This window comes from Chiloscyllium plagiosum, chromosome 4 (assembly GCF_004010195.1).
Source record: "Chiloscyllium plagiosum isolate BGI_BamShark_2017 chromosome 4, ASM401019v2, whole genome shotgun sequence".
Lineage (NCBI taxonomy): Eukaryota > Metazoa > Chordata > Chondrichthyes > Orectolobiformes > Hemiscylliidae > Chiloscyllium > Chiloscyllium plagiosum.
Window position 1 is genome coordinate 44,317,221 of NC_057713.1, and position 23,536 is coordinate 44,340,756.

Sequence of the window (23,536 nt, forward strand, 5' to 3'; positions counted from 1 at the left end):
AGGCTGAGGTAGATCATTCACTCAGCACTTCTGGCTGAAAATTGTTGCGAATGCTTCAGCTGTATCTTTGCAATGATGTTTTGAGCTTCTCCAATATTGAGGATGGGGATATTAGTGGAGCTTTCTCCTCCAGTGAGTTGTTTAATAATACACTATCTTGCATGACTGAATATGGTAGCACTGCAGAGCTAAGATCAGATCCATTGGTTGTGGACTCACATAGTTCTGTTTGTCACTTGCTGCTTTTGCTGTTTAGCATGCAACTAGTCCTGTTTGTAACATTTGAAATAATCCTTGTGATATTATCAATTAATTAATAACTTTATGTGAACTTTGCTTTCTGAATGCATTCATTGTTAATATTGTATTGTGTTATTTTACTTTAAAGTGGCCCTATTTTCCTCATGTCAAGACTGTTACCTCCAGAGGCAATTCAGAAGTGGTGACAGAGGTGGGGGAGTATCGAGGATGTCTGGTTAGAAGGCCTCCCTCCATTCTCAGATACTTTGGCCAAGTTATATAAAAAGGTGTTCAGTGCTTTAGCCCTTACTTCAAACCCTCCATTTAGACCCATTCCCCCTCATGCCACCCATTCTCCTGATCTTTAAAATCTCTTCCAAGACCTCTCATAACCTCCCTCCACTTCCATTGCCCTAATTCTCTGAACCCACGTCCATGACCCCCTTGCCTCATGCCACTGATTGTACATAAGAACGTAAGAACTAATAGCAGGAGTAGGCAATTCAGCCCCTCAAACCTACCGTCTTTCTCTCCTCCTTAAATTTATTCAGTGTTGTGGCATCCATTGCTCTCTGGGGTATTCACAAACCTTTGAAAATCTATCCCTTCGCATTTATGACTTCAATCTGCCATCCTGCAGCCTAAAACTATGTCCTGTCATTCTAGGTTGCCACAATAAGGGAAGCATCCAACTCTACATCTTTGTCAATCTATTTTAACATCTTAGATATCTTAATTTGATCTCCTTTCATTCTTCTGAACTCTAGTGAATATATGCTAATCTGTTCATTTCTCCTCATAAAACAAAACTTTCATTTCTGGAATTAATATAGTGAGCCTTCCCTGAACTGCCTCCCATGAAACTACATCCTTCCTTAAGTAAGTGGACCAAAACTATATACAGTACCGCAGATGTGGTTTCACCAATGGCTTGTACAGTTGCAAGACCACTTTCCTCCTTTTATACTCCATTTCTTTAGCATAAATGCCACAATTCCATTCCCCTCCTTATTACCTGTGTGTGTTCTTTCAAGGCTGAAGTAGTAGTAATAAAAGAGAATTCCTTTCTGGTCTAACAAGACGAGTTTTGATTAATAAGCAATATTAAGTTTATTAAGTTTATTGCATTACTGCAACTATTTATAAATTTTATTTTACAAAGGTTGTGAGAAGGATACTAGCCTCTTATCAACTTCTGCTTTACTTTAACAAGTCTAAATGACATCATCACAATGAATAGTACTCACTGCCCTCAATTAAGTATTAACAGCTTCAAGTCCTTTCAAACTCACATACAACACCTACTTCATGACCCATTACCCAATACTAATTCCATAGCCACTCACACATTTATCATTGGCAAATGTCAGGAGCTGCATGGCAATGTAAAAATTAAACTTCAAACAATCTAAGAGAGGCTCTCACTTACACTTGGTATTGAAAAAATCCCTCATTTATGAAACCAATTTTCAGAAATCCCCTCAAATGATTAAGCTATTGTAAAAGCTAACTAACTTGTGTTTACTAACCACATCAAAGACAATTAATTCTTAACTAGACTCTGAAAACTGTCAACAAAAATGTGAACATGGTTTCTTGCAGAGACAAGTCATTTTGGAACTTTGAAGTTCAGCCAGGTATTCATACAAGGCTCAATTATAATAACAGCCCTTGGAAAAACGTAACTATGAGATCTTTTCTAAACTGCAGGAACTAGTACATAATGGATATTTTTAACCTATATCAGATGATTTGTCAATCAATTCATTTTAGCAGCAGATGTCTTCTATTTTTCTTCAACTAAAAACTGCAACTTGTTTTTGTAGCGATTGTAATGAGGTCAGCCACCTGGACCTCATAGAATATGTGTTCTCTGATTCAGGCTGTTAATCTAGTCCAATCGGGGAGCCCTGGCTGACAGATACTGTAACTCTAAGAGCTGAGTGTAAATGGGGCAGTGCTAAAATAAAGGACTGTACATGCATAATTAAAGGTTGACTTGCTAATGGGCCACCAGCCTCTGTGGAGTTAGGTCAGTTTACTTCCATAACGGTCTAGGGATTTAAATAGAAAAGCAGACATTTCTGGAAAATCTCAGGAGGTTTGGCGGCACCTGTGAAGAGAAATCAGAGTTAACGTTTCTGGTCGAGTAGTCCTGAAGAAACGTTAACTCTGCTTTCTCTCTACAGATGCTGCCAGACCTGATGAGTTTTTGCAGCAATTCCAATATTTATTTCTGATTTCCATTATCCTCAGTTCTTTGATTTTTTTTTGTTTATCAGTTTAAGTACCTCCATATCATATTACCCATACAGACGCCATCAATTCTTCAAGAACATTTTGTCTCCTCAATAAAATTGTAAATGTCACATGAAAAGTGAAGGCTCTTGGCACAGCAAAAATAGCATCTTTAAACTCAGCACTAATTTCAAATGTCAAGATTAGAGTGGTACCGGAAAAGCATAGCAGGTCAGACACCATCCGAGGAGCAGGAAATATTGATGTTTCGGTCTAAAGCTCTTCATCAGGAATGAAGCTGGAAGTCTCGTGGGTGGAGAGATGAATGTGAGGGGGTGGGGCTGAGGAGAAGGTAACTGAGAGTGCAATAGGTGGATGGGAGTGGGGGTGAAGCGGATAGGTGGGAAGGAAGATTGACAGGTGGGACAGGTCAGGAGGACAATGCTGAGCTGGAAAGTTGGAATTGGGTTAAGGTAGGGGAAGGGGAAATGAGGAAACTGGTGAAATCTACATTGATGCCCTGGGGTTGAAGGGTCCCGAGGCGGATGATGAGGCATTCTTCCTCCAGGTGTTGGATGGTGAGAGAGTGGCAGTGGAGGATGCCCAGGACCTGCATGTCCTCGGCAGAGTGGGAGGGGGAGTTGAAATGTTCGGCCACATGATAGTGGGGTTGATTGGTGTGGGTGTCCCAGAGATGTTCTCTGAAGTGCTCTGCAAGAAGGCGTCCGGTCTCCTCAATGTAGAGGAGACCGCATTGGGAGCAACGGATATAATAAATTACATGTGTGGAAGTGCAGGTGAAACTTTGATGGATATGGAAGGCTCCTTTGAGGGCCTTGGACTGAGGTGAAGGAAGAGGTATGGGTTCAGGTTTTGCAATTCCTGCAGTGGCAGGAGAAGGTGCCAGGAGGGGAGGGTGGGCTGTTTGGGGGGGAGGAGGGCCAGGTAGTTGTTGAGGGAACGGTGTTTATGGAAAGTGGATAGGCGTAGGAGGGAAATATATCCCTGGTGGTGGGGTCCGTTTGGAGGTGGCGGAAATGTAGGCGGATGATGTGATTTATGCGGAGGTTGGTGGAGTGGAAGGCGAGGACCGGGGGGGGTTCTGTCCTTGTTGCGGTTGGAGGGGTGGGGTTCAAGGGCAGAGGTGTGGGACATGGATGAGATGAGTTTGAGGTTATCTTCAACCACGTGGGAAGGAAAGTTGCGGTCTTTAAAGGAGGCCATCTGGTGTGTTCTGTGGTGGAATTGGTCCTCCTGGGAGCAGATACAGCGGAGGTGGAGGAATCGGGAATACAGGATAGCATTTTAGCAGGAGATAGGGTGGGAAGAGGTGTAATGCAGTTGGCTGTGGGAGTCGGTGCGTTTGTAAAAAATGTCAGTGTTGAGTCAGTCATCGCTGATGGAGCTGGAGAGGTCCAGGAAGAGGAGGGAGGTATCAGAGATGGCTAATTTCAAATGGCTCTGCTGAATTTTGGTTTCTTGCACATGTGCTTTAGGACCTGCTCTCTTCCTCTTTACAGCCAAAAAAATGAGATCTGCTGGAATGAGAGTTAAATTGGTTCGTAAAGCCATTTCTAAAGGCCTCCATGGCTAGCCCAACTCAATGAATATCTGACCCTCTATATCTAAAGTTTCATTAACTCCTTTCCAATAAACAGATCAAATACTGGCCATTGTGGCCAGGTCTCTGGCACTGAGCCTGGTTCTGTGGCTCAGAAGCGAAGGGGAGAGAATAGAAAAGTGCAAATGGTAGGAGACCTCAATATTTAGAGGAACGGACAGGAGATTCTGTGGTCACGAATAGGACTCCTGGAAGGTATGTTGCCTCCCAGGTGCCAGGGTCCAGGATGTCTTTGATCGAGTTTACAAGATTCTGAAGGAGAAGGGTGAGCAGCAGTCATGGAGCACATTGGCACCAATGACATGGCCAAGAAAAGGGATGAGGATCTAAAAGGTGATTTCAGGGAGTTAGGTTGGAAGCTAAAAAGCAGGATGACCAGAGTAGTATTCTCATGATTATTAACAGTGCCACATGCTAGTGAGGTGAGGAACAGGGAGTGAGTGCAGCTAAACATGTGGCTACAGTGCTGGTGCAGGAAGGAGGGCTTCAGATACGTAAATCATTGGGGTATCTTCTGGGGAAGGTGGGATCTGTACATGGAGGATGGGGTTGCACTTAAGCTGGAGGGGCACCAATGTGCTGGGTTGGAGATTTGCTAGAGCACTTTAGGAGGGTTTAAATTAGTTTGGCAGGGGGATGGGAACCAGCGCTACAGTTCAGAGGAAAGGGTAGTTATTGAATTGGCAGAAATAGAATGCAGAGAGTTTGGCAGGAAGAACACACAGTTGATAGGGCAAAGGGATGGCTTAAAGTGTGTCTGTTTCAATGCAAGGCCTGTAGGAATAAGAGTGATGAACTTAGAGCATGGATCAGTACTTGGAACTATGATGTTGTGACCATAAGGGAGACATTGATTTCATTGGGGCAGGAATGATTGCTGGATATTCCAGGGTTTAGATCTTTCAAAAAGAAGAGGAAGGAGTAAAAGAGGAGGAGAGTAGCATTTTTAATTGGAGAGTGCATCACAGCTGCACAAAAGAAGATTGTTGAGCAGGGTTTGTCTACTGAGTAGTATGGGTGGAAGTCAGTAACAGGAACGGAACAGTCACTTTATTGGGTGTTTTCTATCGACCTCCCAATAGCAGCAAAGAGATGGAAGAACAGATTAGACAGCAGATCTTGGAAAGGTGCAGATGTAACAGAGTTGTAACAGGGTGACGTCAACTTGCCCAATATTGATTGGATCCTCCTTAGTACAGATGGTCTGGACGGTGCCGATTTTGTCAGGTGTGTCATAGAGTCATAGAGTCACAGAGATGTACAGCATGGAAATAGACCCTTCGGTCCAACCCGTCCATGCCGACCAGATATCCCAACCCAATCTAGTCCCACCTGCCAGCGCCCGGCCCATATCCCTCCAAACCCTTCCTATCATATACCCATCCAAATGCCTCTTAAATGTTGCAATTGTACCAGCCTCCACCACATCGTCTGATAGCTCATTTCATACCCATACCACCCTCTGCGTGAAAAAGTTGCCCCTTAGGTCTCTTTTATATCTTTCCCCTCTCGCCCTAAACCTATGCCCTCTAGTTCTGGACTCCCTGACCCCAGGGAAAAGACTTTGTCTATTTATCCTATCCATGCCCCTCATAATTTTGTAAACCTCTATAAGGTCACCCCTCAGCCTCCAACGCTCCAGGGAAAACAGCCTCTTCCTGTAGCTCAGATCCTCGAACACTGGCAACATCCTTGTAAATCTTTTCTGAACCCTTTCCAATTTCACAACATCTTTCTGATAGGAAGGAGACCAGAATTGCACGCAATATTCCAACAGTGGCCTAACCAATGTCCTGTACAGCCCAGGATGGATTCCTGACTGAATATGGACGTAGGCCAACTAGGGACGAGGTCAAATTGGATTTGATACTAGGCAAAGAGCCAGGCCAGGTGTCAGATCTCTTGGCAGGAGAGCATTTTAGTGACAGTGACCACAACTGCCTCACCTTTACCATAGAGACAAAAAAAAACTGCAGATGCTGGAATCCAAAATAGACAGGCAGGAGGCTGGAAGAACACTGCAAGCCAGGCAGCATCAGGAGGGGGAGAAGTCCTGAAGAAGGGTTACACCCAAAAAGTCGACATATCCACCTCCTGATGCTGCCTAGCTTGCTGTGTTCTTCCAGCCTCCTGACTGTCACCTTTACCATAACCATGGAGAGGGATAGGAACAGACAGTATGGGAAGATATTTAATTCGGGGAGGGGAAATTATACTGCTATTAGCAGGAGCTGTAGAGTATAAATTAGGAATAACTGTTCAGCGGGCAATACATAATAGAAATGTGGAGGCTGTTTAAGAAGCAACGTTAGACAATTTTGTCCCACTGAGGCAGGCGAAGAATGGTAAGGTGAAGGAGCCTTGGATGACAAGAGGAAAGAAGCTTCTCATCAAAAGGAAGAAGGAAACTTACTTAAGGTTGAGGAAGCAAGGATCTGGCACAGCTTTAGAAGAGTATAGGGTAACTAGGAAAGAACTCAAAAATGGTATGAGGAGAGCTGGGGGAACACGGGAAAGCCTTGGCAGGAAGGGTTAGGGAAAACTCAAAGGCATTCAGCACATATGTGAGGAATAAGAGAAAGATCAGGAAGAGGGTAGGACCGATCAGAGGTAGTGGGTAGAACTTGTACTTGGAGTCTTAAGAGGTAGGGGAGGCCCTAAATAAGTTTTTTGCTCTGGAGAGAGGGATCTTGTTGATAGTGAGAACACCATGGACTAGGTTAATAGGCTTGAATGACTTAATATTAAGGAAGTGGATGTGCTGGAATTTCTGGGAAGCAGCATGATAGATAAGTCCCCAGAGCCAGATCAGATATATCCAAGGCTACTACAGGAAGCGAGGAATGAGATTGCTGCACTTCTGGGGATGATCTTTGCATCCTCACTCTCCACGGAAGTAGTACCAGCTGATTAGAGAGAGACAAATGTTACTCCTCTGTTCAAGAAAGAAAATATGGAAATCTCTGGGAATTACAGACCAATCAGTCTTACGTCTGTGACATAGAAAGTTCTGGAAAGTACTGAGAGATCGGATTTAGAAATATTTGGAAGAATATAATTTGATCAAAGATAGCCCGCACATGGCTTTGTGAGGGGCAGGTCATGCTTCACAAGCCTTTTTAATTGTTTGAAGATGTGATAAAACAAGTTGATGAAGGTTGAGCAGTAGATGTAGTGTATATGGATTTCAGTAGGGCCTTTGATAAGGTTCCCTGGTAAGTTCATTCAGAAAGTTAGGAGGTATGGGATACAGGGAAATTTGGCTGTCCAGATACAGAATTGGCTGGTTGAAAGAAGACAGTGAATGGTAGTAGATGGAAAATATTCCGCCTGGCAGTTGATGACCAATGGTGTCCTGCAGGAATCTGTTCTTGGGCCTCTGCTCTTTGTAGTTTTTATGAATAACTTGGATGAAGAAATGGAAGGGTGTGTTGGTAAGTTTGCCAATGACACAAAGGTTGGTGGAGTTGTAGATAGTGATGAGAGCTGTTGCAGACTACAACAAGACATTAAAAGGATACAGAACTGGGCTGAGAAGTAGCAGGTAGATTCAACCTGGATAAATGTGAAGTGATTCATTTTGGAAGGTTGAATTTGAATGCTGAATACAGGATTCTTGGCAGTGTGGAGGAATAACAGGATCTTGGGGTCTATGTACATAGATCCCTCAAAGTGGCCACCCAAGTTGATAGGGTTGTTAAAAAGACATATGGTGTTTTGGCTTTCATTGAGAAGGGATTGAGTTTAAGAGCTGCAAGGTTTTGCTGCAGCTCTAATAAACTCTGGTTAGATTACGCTTGGAATATTGTGTCTAGTTCTGGTCACCTCATTATAGGAAGGATGTAGATGCTTTAGAGAGTGTGCAGAGGAGATTTACCAGGATGCTGCCGGATTGGAGGGCTTGTCTTATGAAGAGAGGTTGAGTGAGCTCGGGCTTTTCACACTGGAGAGAAGAAGATACACAGATGACATGATAGAGGTGTACAAGGTAATGAGAGGCATAAGTAGAGTAGATAGCCATAGACTTTTCCCCAGGGCAGAAGTGACTGTCATGAGGAGTCATAATTTTAAGGTGATTGGAGGAAGGCATAGGGGAGATGTCAGAGGTAGGTTCTTTACACAGAGAGTGGTGGGTGCATGGAATGTACTGCCAGCGCTGGTAGTAGAGTCAGAGACATTAGGGACATTTAAGTGACTACTGGGCAAGCAGTAAATGGAGGGGTGCGTAGGGCCTGTACTGTGCTGTGCTGTTCTATTTTCTGTACTAGTAGTATTAGTCAACATCTGCCTCAAGTAATAGATATTCTGAAGGGTTTACATCAATGGTATTGAAATGAACCACATTCATTTGAAAGTTTCTGTGAAATATTAGCTTTGAACATATTTTCTGTGTTTGATCCTTTATGCTAATTTTACCAGCTGTTTAATATCTGTGATCCATTCAATGTATTTTGAACTGTTGTTATCGAGCTGTTGATTAGAAACTGAAAGGTTTGTAAAATCTTTTCCATTTTTAATCTTTTCCAGTTCTTTTTTTCTACTATATTTTTAAAATGACAACTGAAATATTAACTCTGCTTTTCCACAGATGCTGTCAGACTGGCTACGTTTTGCCAGCAATTTCCACTTTTATCTCAAATCTCCAGCATTTGCAGTTTTGGTGTTTTATTTTGTTCTTTAAGCCAACACTGCAAACTGCACATTGAGAAACCAGTCAAGAGTATCTTGGCTTGTGGGCTTTGTATGTAAACTGTCCCTGCTTCTTGCTTCTTCCATCTAACCATAGCTTTTCAATTTCCTATGTATAAAGCACTCCTTTATTTATATAGTAAATTGTTGATTATCAAATGCAGATCTCCAGTATAGTGTCTAAGACCTCTCCCTTCATTTGCTCAGTCTAGACTGTTGTATTTTATCTTCATGATATCAGAGCGACGTGATCAGTTACATCATCATCTTCCCAAGTTTCTCTCAAATTGGATATTATTTCAGTAGTTGCAGGTGAAGTGTTGGTTGTTGCCATCGGAAAATATGACTTCTTCAAAATATGACTTCTTTTTCTTTGCCTGACCCAATGCTATTTGAGAGTGTGGCTGCTGTTACTTGCGCCTTAACTGGAAAGAAGACTTTACCATAACCATACCTGCAACCTTGTATGTGTAAAGGCATTTTTTGAGATTTCTTTAGTTAACATTAATGTTAACATTAGCATTTTGTTTTGACTTTATCAGGATAGTTTACATCTTTATATTGTATGAACAATGTTTGCTGATTGGTTGGCAAGTGGTTGGTATAGATGTTACCATGAAGCATGCATCAGTTAACTACCATTAGTGGCTTGGAATCTCAGACCTGTGAGGAGTCTGTGAACATTTTACTTCCCACGTAATTACTAATGCTTCTTTCTCTATGATTGTATACTTCCAATTAGTCTTTATCTAAGCTCTCAGCCTAAAATAGACAAGTCTTCATGAACTTGCTTAGGAACAGGTCATAGTCCTGTGGATGATGTGTCTGTTGCTACTATAGTGAATATGTCTGATTGTAATGTGCTAAAACTAAAATCTTTCAAAAGCTGCAGTCTGTTCCTTACTCCAATAACATTGCTAAATATTTTTCAATAGCTCTGTATGGGTTTGAGAAATCTTGCGGGTAAAGATATTGCAACACTTTCCAATTTGATTCACTATGTCTAAGAAGCACTGTGCATCATTTATGCACTTCAGTACTGAAAATTCACTGATCTCTTAGATCTACCATGATGCCTTATTCTTGGATAATATGACCTAGAAATGTAGTTGATGTTTTTTGAGAACTGGCATTTCTCATTTTCTGTAAGGCTTGTATTCTGTAGTGCCTGATGTATTTTCTTGTGTTATTGGGAAGTAACAAAGATTCAGTAGCACAGATTCAGTTAAATTGAAAACATCATAAATAGTAATAAATAGTAAATTTGAGTATTGCTGAAAAAAGATACATTTGTCAAAACATTTTATCAGCATGATTTCTATTGTTATACTGTATGAATTATGTGTGCTGATTTGTTGGTAAGTGGTGGGGATAGATGTTTTCACAAAGAATGCATCAGCTATCTGCCATGCATTGTTCAAATTTAAACCAGGCAAGGTAACACTAGTTGGTCAAGTCATTGTCTTGAAGTACGAACTTCTGTCATCTATTTTGTTCAGTTGAAACAGACAAAAAAACAGGACCATGACTATTAATGTATGTAGCATATTCGTTGTTGCTCTGAAAGAACAGATGAAAACAGATGGAAGAGTTGATTGACGTTTCTCTTTAATGTTGCTCCATCCAGTGTTGTGACTTCATTGGATCTAGGCTAACTGTAGACTGTGGAAACTTCTGCAGATAACCACATCTCTTGTGCAGCTTCTTTGACTCTGACTTTCTACTCGAAACAGAGTACATAGTTTACATTACATTACATTAGATTACATTACATTACATTACAGTGTGGAAACAGGCCCTTTGGCCCAACAAGTCCACACCGACCCGCCGAAGCGCAACCCACCCATACCCCTACATTTGCCCCTTACCTAACACTACGGGCAATTTAGCATGGCCAATTCACCTGACCTGCACATCTTTGGACAGTGGGAGGTAACCAGAGCACCCGGAGGAAACCCACGCAGACACGGGGAGAACGTGCAAACTCCACACAGTCAGTCGCCTGAGGTGGGAACTGAACCCGGGTCTCAGGCGCTGTGAGGCAGCAGTGCTAACCACTGTGCCACCGTGCACCAGTATGTTGGTCATGGGCTATCTTCATTCTCATTTGTTTTGTTTTTCAAGAAATTTGTCATCTTTGAGAACTTAGACAGGTGATGACTTGGCAAGATTGATACTTTTGACAGATATTGTGAAAGCTTGGTGTTGCACTTGTCACTTCTGCAACAAATAATTTCCAATAATTTGTGATCAATTTCCACTGTAAATTGTTTACCAATAACTACCTGTAGAATTTTGTGATATTGAATATCAGAGTCAGTGTTTCATCCTCCATTTTGGAATAATTGGATTATGTGTATGCTCAAACTGCAGCTATTTTGCAATCTTACGTGATGCACACTCCTATCCCTTTCTGAGATGCTTCAACATCCAGGATTGTCTTTTCCTTAGTTCTTTGTAGGATATTATGAATTGTTGGATACAAGCTTCTGTTGAATCAAACATATTTTGATATCTGAGCAAATTACTGCAGATGCTGGAATCAGTACTGAAAACAAAAAATGTTGGAGATCAAAGCAGGTCAAGTAGCATCCATGGACAGAGAGCAAGCCAAACATTTCAGGTGTAAGTGACTCTTCATCAGAGTTGATGTGATGTGTGGAGGAATGTTCTTCTGCCACACATATGGAATATTTATATTAAAGAATGACAATGCTTTGTTGAGAAATGTTTGCAATGAATGGTGCTAGGAAATTTAACAAATCTGAGCCATGTTTACAGTTCTTCTTAATCTTGGGGAGTAGGCTTGTTATGGGACAGATTGCATAAAAAGATGGAGCCAGAAGTGCTGATCTGACCTGGTACTTATTTCTGGTGAAGGCAAGTGCTTCACGGTGAGCTGCTGTTTTAGTGAGTGTGGATTTTGGTTATATTCTTCTTTGGTTTTGTTCATCACTGTAGTATCATTGACGATACATACACATTCCAGCAAAATATTCCAGGAATATTTTCTGTCGTTCTGTCCATATGCTGCTGAAATAGATTTTTACTGACAAATCGACTGAAAGATTGTCTCTGGAAGCAATATCTTCCAATGGATATTTCTGTACATGGCACAATGCTCATTGTTCTTGACATGTTATATTTTCTGACACAGCTCTGCTGGCATGGTAACTGTCATGATCAGATTCAGTGGAACCATCTGGAATGCCTGGGGTAGATTCACTGCCACCAATCTTTTTTCTTTGAGTTACATAAAAATCCCGATACCAAACTGAATTCATTGGATGAGGAGGCTTCACGATTGGTAATTTTGGGAGAGCTCAGCTTATCAGTGCAAAAGACAAGGCTGAAGCATTTGCGACAATCTTCAGCTAAAAATGCCAAGGGGAAGATGAAGTTTAGAATACAGATACTGAAACATTCTGGTGTACAACTCAGAGACAACTTGAGCAAACACTCTTGTTAGGTCCTCCCAGGTACAGATCTTTAAATTCTGACAGATGCAGCTGTGGTGTCAGTTAACTCTTTCAGGTACTACTTACCTTATACAATAATATTCTGAAAGTGGTGATCCCTTCAGATTTATTTGCCAAGATCCAGCCTGGAGAAAAATTTAGTTCCTGTGAAGTTTGGATTCTGGAATGCCGGAATTTAGTTTAGACATCCCTTTAGTGAAAAGTTTTGATGCATTGGATTCAAGTATAACACCTTTCTTTGGCAAGTACGTAATGGAAGTGATATACAGAAGGGAATATGCCAATATGTTACATCCAATTACAACATTTAAAAGACATTTGCACATGGACAGGAAAGGTTAAGACAGATATCAACCAAATGCAGACAAATGCATTTATTTTAGTTTAGGTAATCTTGTCATCATGGTTGAATTAGGCCAAACGGCCTGTTCAAGCCTATTAACTGGTTTACAAAGTTCTCACTATCAACAAAGCCCCCCTCTCTAGTGAATACTGAAGCAAAAATCTCATTTAGGACCTCCCCTACCTCTTTAGACTCCAGGTACAAGTCAATGCATCATATTCTGCAGTGCACTCTTCTAAATGTTATTTTGTAAGAGCAACATCAGCTATTGGACCTGCAGAATATGAAACACACCGACATAGTGATGCTGTGCTTTCATAAGGCTGAAGCCATTCTGTTGTGTTGAACCTGCAAGTCCAGACCTCTCAACAAAGTAGCTTAGTACCTCTGCCGCCTCACAATGCCAAGTTCAATTCCACACTTTGGCAACTATCTGTGCGGAGTTTGCACATTCTCCCCGTGTCTGCATGGTTTCCTCCGGGTGCTCTGGTTTCCTCCCACAATCCAAAGATGTGCAGATTAGGTGAGTTGGCCATGCTAAATTGCCCATAGTGTCCAGGGATGTGTGAGTTAGGTGGATTAACCATGGGAAAAGGGGTTGGGGACTACATGTGAGTGGGATGCTCTTCAAATGGTAGGTGTAGACTCAATGGGCCAAATGGCCTGTTTCAACACTGTAGGGATTCTATGATTCTGTTCTAATTCATAACTATGTGTCAAAGTCTTCCAATCCTATTCTCCTGTAATTGATATCTTCTTTCCTTTCTTCAGAGCCTTCTCCTTTTCCAGCATATTTTTCTAAACTTCTTCTGATGTCTTGGCCTCCATTTGAGGTTTTATAGAGTCATAGAGTCATTTTCCTGTTTTTTTACTCAGCTGTACCTTCTGAGGCCCTGTCCTAGTTTCAGAGTTTTCCCCTTTCAGCTGTGACCTTCGCATTGTTTTAACTTTAGATCCTCTCCCTTACTGGCAACATATTTTATCTTGTGGTTCACGGAGTAGGAGACCTTTCATCAGGTAAGCCCTTCATCAGAAATGTGTAGGTGGACGAGGCCTGAGAGATATATAGAGGGGTGGGGATGGAGCTGGGGGGAAGGTCGGTGAGATGGAGATAGGTGGATGCAGGTGGGAGGTAATAGTGATAGGTCAGTGGGGAGGGTGGAGCGGATAGGTGGGATGGAAGATGGACAGGTAGGTTGGGTCAAGAGGGTGGTGCTGAGTTGGAGGGTTGGGTCTGGAATGAGGTAGGGGAAGGGGAGATTTGGAAACTGATGAAGTCGATGTTGATGCCGTGTTGTTGGAGGGTCCCGAGGCAGAAGATGGCAGATGGGTTTGGTATGACAGTGGAGGAGGCCCAGGCTTGCATGTCCTTGGGGGAGTGGGAGGGGGAGTTGAAGTGGTTGGCCATAGGGAGGTGGGGTTGTCTGATGCGTGTGTCCCAGAGATGTTCCCTGAACCACTCTGTGAGTTGACATCCTGTCTCCCCAGTGTAGAGGAGATCACATCAAGAGCAACAGACACTCCACCTCCACCCCCCTATTTAACTCTCAGTCACCTTCCCCCCTCCACATTCCTGATGAAGGGCTTATGCCCAAAACATAGAACATAGAATATTACAGCGCAATATAACTCTTTAGCCTCGATGTTGCGCCGACCTGTGAAACCAATCTGAAGCCCATCTAACCTACACTATTCCATTTTCATCCATTTGTCTATCTAATGACCATTTAAATGCCCTTAAAGTTGGTGAGTCTACTACTATTGCAGACAGGCTGTTCCATGCCCCTACTACTCTCTGAGTAAAGAAACTACCTCTGACATCTGTCCTATATCTATCACTCCTCAATTTAAAGCTATGTCCCCTTGTGCAAGCCATCACCATCTGAAGAAAAAGGCTCTCATTGTCCACCATATCTAACCCTCTGATTATGTTATATGTCTCAATTAAGTCACCTCTCAGCCTTCTTCCCTGTAATGAAAACAGCCTCAAGTCCCTCAGCCTTTCCTCGGAAGATCTTCCCTCCATACCAGGCAATGTCCAGGCAATGTCCCATTAAATCTCCTCTGAACCCTTTCCAAAGTTTCCACATCCTTTCTATAATATGGTGACCAGAACTGTCCGCAATACTCCAAGTGTGGCTGCTCCAGAGTTTTGTACAGCTGTGTCATAACCTTGTGGCTCCGAAATTCAATCCCTCTACTAATAAAAGCTAACACACCCTATGCCTTCTTAACAACCCTATTAACATGGGTGGCAACTTTCAGGGATCTATGCACATGGACATGAGATCTCTCTGTTCATCTACACAAGCAAGAATCTTACCAGTAACCCAGTACTCTGCATTCCTGTTACTCCTTCCAAAGTGAATCACCTCACATTGTTCTGCATTAAACTCCATTTGCCTCCTCTCAGCCTAGCTCTGCAGCTTATCCATGTCCCTCTGTAACCTATAACATCCTTCGGCACTATCTACAACTCCACCAACTTTACTGTCATCCACAAATTGACTAACCCATCCTTCTACACCCTCATCTGGTCATTTATAAAAATGACAAATAGCAGTGGCCCCAAGACAGATCCTTGCAATACACCACTAGTAACTGAACTCCAGGATGAATATTTCCCATCAACCACTATCCTCTGTCTTCTTTCAGCTAGCCAATTTCTTATTCAAACCTCAATCCCATGCCGCCGTATTTTGTGCAATAACCCACCGTGGGGAACCTTATCAAATGCCTTATTGAAATTCATATACACCACATCAACTGCTTTACCTTCATCTGCCTGTTTGGTCACCTTCTCAAAGAACTCAATAAAGTTTGTGAGGCACCGCCTAGCCTTCACAAAACCATGTTGACTATCCTTAATCAACTTATTCCTTTCTCGATGATTATATATCCTATCTCTTATAACCTTTTCCCATACTTTAACCACAACCAAAGTAAGGTTCACTGGCCTATAATTTTCAGGGTTGTCTCTACTCCTCTTCTTGAACAAGGGAACAACATTTGCCATCCTGCAGTTTTCCGGCACTATTCCTGTAGACAATGATGACATAAAGACCAAAGACAAAGGCTCTGCAATCTCCTCCCTGGCTTCCCAGAGAATACTAGGATAAATCCCATCTGGCCCATGGGACTTATCTATTTTTACACTTTCCAGAATTGCTAACACCTCCGCCTTGTGAACCTCAATCCCATCTAGTCTAGTAGCCTGTATCTCAGTATCCTCCTCAACAACCTTGTCTTTTTCCAATGTGAATACTGACGAAAAATATTCATTTAGCGCTTCCCCTATCTCTTCTGATTCCACACACAACTTCCCACTACTATCCTTAATTGTCCCTAATCTTACTCTCATCATTCTTTTATTCCTGATATACCTATAGAAAGCATTAGGATTTTCCTTGATCCTATCCGCCAACAAGGTTTTATGTCCCGTCCTGGCTCTTGTTGCCATGGATGCTGCCTGACCTGTTGTACTTTTCCAGTGTCACACTTTTTGACTCTGACTCTCCAGCATCTGCAGTCCTCAATTTCTCCTTTATCTTGTGCTTGAAGCCAATCCTGCTATCCAAACATTGAGATGCTAGTCCGCATATCCACTTGCACCATATTTCTAAGTAAAGCTCTTCAACATTCTTTTCTTTACATCAGTACATAGCAAGTTATCAAATACAGCTCTCTCAGATAATGTCTGAGACCTGCCTCTTCATGTGCTCATAATATCAAAATCATATCAGCAGTTACATTGTCCTCATTTACTTAAATCATATTATACCATAATGCAGAAAGAAAATGAAGGTCTGATTCAAAAATGAGCAGGAGATGAGTGAGGTAATGGTTAGGAGTGGGGATTGGGAAATTAATATACCTTGCTGCAAAATATTCAGGGAAGATGGGGGAAAGAAAAAGGAAGTTAGCAGTATTAATCAGAGAAACAGTTAAACTTCTGACAAGCATGTTGCAGTTGAGTGAGCCACGTTGAATGGAATTAAGGAAGAGTATTTTCTACTGAGTATGTAAACTGGGAGAAAGTGAGGACTGCAGATGCTGAAGATCAGAGCTGAAAATGTGTTGCTGGAAAAGCGCAGCAGGTCAGGCAGCATCCAAGGAGCAGGAGAATCGACGTTTCGGGCATTCCTGAAGAAAGGCTCATGCCCGAAACGTCGATTCGCCTGCTCCTTGGATGCTGCCTGACCTACTGCGCTTTTCCAGCAACACATTTTCAGCTCTGAGTATGTAAACTGATCAACATTGAGAAGGAGAGAGGAGGGCAAATTTGGAGTTGAGATACATAAAGTTGCAAGAACTACAGTATAATGATACTAGGGACTTCAGTTACCTTAAAATAAACTGGGATAAGAACAGTAGAAAGGGCAAAGTGGAGAGGTAGTCTAATTTATTACAAGAAGAATGTAATCAGTATGTTTCAAGTCCAATAGGAGGAAAGCATTGCTAGATCTAGTTCTACGGAAAGAAGTGGTGCAAATGGAGCATGTTGCAATAGGAGAGCATGTGGGGAACATTTAGAATAGATCTGGAAACTGACTAGGAAAATCAGATATAAAAACATGTGGTGGAGAACTAGTTTGCATGAGTTGAAAATGATCTGGAATCAAAATTTGATTCCAACAGGCAAAACAGTAAATGAACAACAAAAGGCAGTTATTGAGATGATGTAGGTACAGGAAAATGTGAAGTTCTGCACTTGGCAGGAAGGCTAGAGGAGCTAAATATTTCTTCTCTTAGAAAGTAGTGTATTTATGGAATTCTTTTACTGCTGAGGGCTTTAGAAGCTGGAGTATATTCAAGGCTGAGATAAACAGATTTTAAACCACTAAGAGAATAAAGAGTTGTGGAGGAAATTTAAGAAGGTGGTTTTAGGATTATCAGATTATCCATGTTCCCATTGAATGGAGGAGCAGATTGATGGGTTGGTTGAATGACATACTTCTGCTCCTGTGTCTCATTGTCTTATACAGTATGTGTTTCTGCAAAAAGAAATGGCTTTGTTGTGAAGGATTGAAGTAACTGAAGAAGACTATGCTGACTGGAATTTAGATGAAGAACATCTAATCTTACAGAAACATATCCCATAGATGTAATTGGGTTCATAAACATACATGTTTCCATTTCTGACCAGCAAGGTGTACCTGTGAAAATAATTCTAGGGGACTGGGGAGTATTCATGATATGGTAATGAATGCAAAGTCAGTTTCCAACTATGAACCTCAGAGAAGTCAACATGCCCGAGAGCTAAATTCTGAGAACTTAATAACAACATTGTATTCCACTGCCAGGAAACTGAATTTTTGCTTCTCACCGTATTCAGTTCCGAAGCCCACCCTTTTAAAAGCTATGGTTTACTTGGAAAACTCCATCCATGGTAGTCATTGTTCTAAAATCAATTAATTTAATATACTTTAAATGTGAGTTTCAAGTTACTGTAAACACTAGTTTTGAAAATTTAATACCATTTTGCACTTATCAGTGATCTATTAAATATTGATTCAACATAACCATTTTAAACTGCTCTTGAGAAAAGACTTTAAAATGATTTAATTTACGAAGATGAGAGCTATTATTACAATCTAACAACTAAATCTTTTTTGTTTACAGATGATGGCAAGCTGTCCTTTGATGAATTCAAGGCTTACTTTACAGATGGAGTCCTGAATTCAGAAGAGATGCATGAATTGTTTCGTACTATTGATAGCAATAATACCGAGTAAGAATATTAATACTTTATTCTAGTTGTAAAACAATACAATTCCACATTCATTTATTTTATAAATTGGTAGTATTTTAGGTAATATTCCAAAATTTGGTAACTTTTCACAATTGTAAACAGAAGTAAGTATTAACAGTGCATAGGCATCAAGTCGGTACCGGGTCCACTTTTGTTTGTCGTTTATATAAGTGATTTGTATAAGAATATAGAAGGTGTAGTTAATAAGTTGGCAGATGACACTAAAATTGATGGTATAGTGGATAGAGAAGAGTGTTATCTAATATTACAAAGAGATCTTGATCAATTGGGTCAATGGACTGAGGAGGTGCCAGATGGAGTTTAATTGGAATATTGCATTGTGGTAAAACATATAAGGGCAAGAATTATACAATTAATGGTTGGGTCCTGGGTAGTGTTATAAAATAGAAAGACCTAGTTATTTAGGTACAAAATTCTTTGAAGTTTGCATCACAACTTGACAGGGTGGTTAAAAAGGCATTTAGCATGCTTGCCTTTTTTGCTCAGAAATTTGAATATAGGGGTTGGGACATCATGTTGAAGTTGTAGAGAACATTGGTGAGGCCTCTTTTGGAGTACAGTATGCAGTTCTGGTCGTCCCGCTATAGGAAGGATATTATTACATTGGAGAAAATTCAGAAAGGGTTTACAAGATGTTGCCGGAAATGAAGAGTTTGAGTTATAAAAATAAGCTGGATAGGCTGGGCCTTTCTTCATCAGAGCATTGGAGGTTGACAGGTGACCTTATAAAAGTTTATAAGATCATGAGGGGCATAGATAAGGTGAAAAGTAAGTGTCTTTTCCCAAGGGGGTCAAATTAATAACTAGAGGGCATAATTTTACAGTGAGAGGAGAAAACTTTAGGAAAGACATGAGGGGCAATTTTTTACACAATGCGTTTGTGTGAAATGAACTGCCAGAATGAGTGATAGATGCTGGTACAGTTACAACATTTAAAAGACACTTGGATTAGTACATAAATAGGAAAAGTTTGGAGGGATATGGGCCAAATGCAGGCAAGTAGGACTAGTTTAGTTTATGACTGGAAGTGACATTACACAACTTTGCTTTATTTTTCCAATGACTGACATGAAATTCAGTGTAGTTCAGCTTTGTAATCAAGATATCCTAACCTCATATACTTCTCTCCCTCCGTAGCAATTATATGTGCCATACATTAGGTTAATAGTGGAGGAGTTATTGGGCTGGCTTTTAAGTTGCTGTTATCTTGGGAATGGTGGGTAGTAGCGAACCTGGCATAAGATCAAAGTGTTTGTCAGTGCCTTTTTACACAGGCAGTGTATTCATGTATTATATACAGGTTTCTCCACTAATTTCTCAGCAATCACTCAATGATGGTCAATACGGCCCCCTGTGCAGTTGTTGGTTGTGAGGTGGGTGGGGGGTGGTACGTCTATTCGCTGCTTAACCCTGGTATTCCAGGATCCCTTCTCTCGCAAAAAGGAAATGAGAGCAATGAGCAAGAGTAATGGATAGCAACATGTGGATAGAATACATGTATTGAGGGTGACTATGAGGGAGAAGAGTGACATTGCATTGAGATGATGGTGTATATCATGCTGGATGGATAATTGGGGACATGATATGTATAGCTAGAGAGGTCTGGATTCATCAATAGGTAAGTTGGCATGAGGAATAATGTGGTGTACAAGTTTAAAAGGCAGAGTGAGGGTGACTGTTGTGACACCCATAATAGGATCTACTTAACTTTGTCACTGCTGGTATTCTTCCTGCACTGCTCAAGGCAGTAAATCACTTTTGTCATTGAATCCAGGAACATAACTGTACACTATACTCCTGTCACTCATCAACTACACCTATTTGACTTCACTGCCATGATTCTTCCCCTCATCAATAAGGAATATACAGGTGATAACAAATTGATTTAAAATATCCATCTCACTGTGGAGCCTTACAGGATATAACATTAAACGGAAGCATTATGAAAATAAAGTGAAATGTCATTCTATGTTCTACATTGAATGTAGAACACTACTGCACATGAATACACCCTTTAGCCCACCATGTCTGTGTAGGCCGTGATGTCATTCGAAATTAATCCCATCTGCCTGCACTCCCTCTATTCCCTTAATGTTCATCTATCTGTCTAAATGCATCTTAAACAATACTCTCACTTCCTTGAGTTGTGCTTCCAAATTCAGAATCCATCAAACCTCCTTTTAAATACTTGGATTGAAATTGATTCATACAGGTTGGCATCAGATACTTGTGTGTCAATGGGAACAGCAGCAACTAAGATATTTGGGCTTTCACTTGGTATTTCAGATATTACAATTGAGCAAGGTCAGAGACCAGAGGTAAGGGCAGCAGTGGAGCGACTATGTTAGAGACTACAGGCAAATATTGAATCATGGGTCTATCAATAAACAAGTTAGAGTACAAGCCAAGTATATATACCATAAAATGTTCCAGCCACAATGTGCATATTTGTAGATAGTTTGGGGTGTCTATTGCAACTGCAAATGGCATGAAGTGGCAGACCTTTCCACTGATCTCTTCACCCATGGAAAGACCTAGGTAGAATATCAGATGAGTTCATATAGGCCTCACTGATGTCTTGCACACTATAACTGGAATATAGTCAGCATGGAAGGTTTCCTAGGTACAGGCTTGGAAGACTCAGCTTTGTGGGATTCCAACCATATTTTAAAGAATTCTGGCAAATAATTAGTCATTGTTGGGGTTCCCATTCCATTTCAGGTATTTGACCACACTTTCAAGAGCTGCCAGCCAATGGGAGAGCCAGTAGGCCAGCAACACCACTGAGAGTAATGACTATTGCTGCAACTGTAGCTATCTGAGAGGAAGTCCTGTGAATAGGTTGCCCTTTCAATAGCTTATGGAAATGGTCAGGCATTTTCCAACAAGAGGGAAGTGAATGTAGGAGTTGGTGGCTGTGGGGCTGTCTTAGGTGTCAGAGTTGAGGAGACAGGTTTAAGGGCCATACAGGTGCCTGATTAGGAGGGCAGCTTGATCCATGTCCACATGAAGGCCAACAGTCGTACCCTCACAAAAGGACAAATGGGGTAGTCAATGGTGGAAACTTCACAGCTTAGAGAGTACCAGGAGCAATCAGTATCAAAGTAACCTGACTCTATTTCTTCTGAAGCCACAGGTGATGCACTATATCATAGTGTTAGGAAGAGGAAGAATAAAGATTTATAAATGCAGTTCCCCTTTTGGTGAAGGGTCCTTTTTCTACCAGTAAAATGCGAATGGTGATAGAAGGAGGCCCTTAATTGGTGAGGTAAGTGGTTCAACCAACCTCTGAGCAGGCCAGTTCTGCCCCTCCTTCTCTACATTGGTAAAACGCCATAATAGTGGAAGGCACTGGGTGCTCCAACCCCCTGCCTTCCAGACTATCTCTAATGGGCTGGTAGAGAAACAGCCTTATGAAAACCATCTTACACGGAAGCAATCCTGGCTATCTAATTCCTGACTGATTGACAATTTATTGCTTTTGGATAGACTATGAGAATGATTATGGTGACAGAGAGCGTGGAAGGCATGCCCTCACTGAAGTACAGATGGGGCAGTCAATGGTGGAAATCTCACAGCTTAGAGAGTGCCAGCAGCAATCAGTATCAAAGTAACCTGACTCTATTTCTTCTGAAGCCACAGGTGATGCACTATATCATGTGTTAGGAAGAGGAAGAATAAAGATTTATAAATGGTTAAGATATGTGTTATATTATGTTAATTTGTTAGGTTTATGTTCAGTTCTTGAACCAATTAAATATTATTTGTTTTCACCATTTCCCTTGTTACCCTTTTGTTTATTCCTGTGATGAATGATACAACAGAAGTTTATGACTATTCAAGGCCTCACTTATTAGCTTCCTATGAGTGTCACAGCTCCATTTGAAGTGGATATTCATTTTCTACAAGCAGCCACGGAGAAAGAAGGCATGATTTGTAGGTGCCATTGTTGGACTAGGGTGGACAAAGTTAAAAATCACACAACACCAGGTATAGTCCAACAGATTCATTTGTAGGCACTAGCTTTCGAAGTGCTGTTCCTTCATCAGGTGGTTGATCATCAGAAAGAAGACATAAAAGCTCAAGGAGGATGGACTGCAGCAGGATGAAATATCCATAGCTACTTGAAGACACCAGCAAATGTAGTTGTACAGTATTTGTGGTTGTAGTGACTAGTTGCCCACTAGAGGACTTTCTGGATGCTGAGTACTCCTGAATGACCTAAGGGCATTCACCATTATATTTGTGTTCGATCTGTGACACTCAGTAACTGTGGGAAGCCAAATAGAGGCATATGGCCAAGCACCCACTCATTCTGACTCACAAGAAACCTCATGGCTGATTTAAGTCTAATTGTGTGAAAGGTTTTCTACTGGGAGGTTGCTTTCAAATGTCTAGAGGCTGTTTTGGCACAATGGGAGATTACATTCACAATTTAAGAAAAGTGTTCTGATCGGCACTGGAGGCAAATTATACACAATTGCCTTGCCCTGGCAAACAAGCCATCAAACACTTCATCTATGAGATCATTCTGCAAATGTAGGTAGAATAGAATATAACCCCTACAGTGTGGAAACAGGCCCTTCAGCCCAACAAGTCCACAACGACCCTCCAAAGAGTAACCCATCCAGAGCCATTTCCCTATTGCTTTACATTTACCCCTGACTGATGCACCTAACCTATGTATCCCTGAACACTATGGGCAATTTACCATGGCCAATACACCTAATTTGCACATCTTTGGACTGTGGGAGGAAATCAGAGCTCCCAGAGAAACCCACGCAGACATGGGCAAAATGTGCAAACTCCACATAGATAGTCGCCCAACCTGCCTGTCAACATTTGATACAAAAACAGACATTGCAGGTCTAGCAGCATCTATGCAGAGAAAACAGAGTTAACATGACACTTCTTCAGAGTTTGTTGAGTTCTGCAGAAGGATCACTGGATTCGAAACATTAACTCTATTTTTCTCTCCACACATGTTGCAATTTCAGTTTATGTTTCAGAAGTCCAGCATCTGCAGTTCTTTATTTTGTATTGTGTTACTATTTGATGTTTGATCCTGAGTTTCCTCAGAAACTGGTGTTCTAATATTTCAAGGAAGCATGTCTTCTGCTTTTGCATTCTGTGTTGCGTTGCCCCATGTGAGC

General features: G+C 41.4%; 1 protein-coding gene across 1 annotated transcript in view; it reads left to right on the plus strand.

Annotated features, from left to right (window-relative positions):
* Positions 1-23,536, plus strand: part of LOC122549189 (N-terminal EF-hand calcium-binding protein 1-like) — a 64,615-nt gene that overhangs the window by 20,654 nt on the left and 20,425 nt on the right. The window contains exon 3 of the mRNA XM_043688580.1: positions 18,233-18,341. Within this exon, the coding sequence (XP_043544515.1) occupies positions 18,233-18,341 (109 nt within the window). The remainder of the gene's footprint in view (positions 1-18,232; positions 18,342-23,536) is intronic.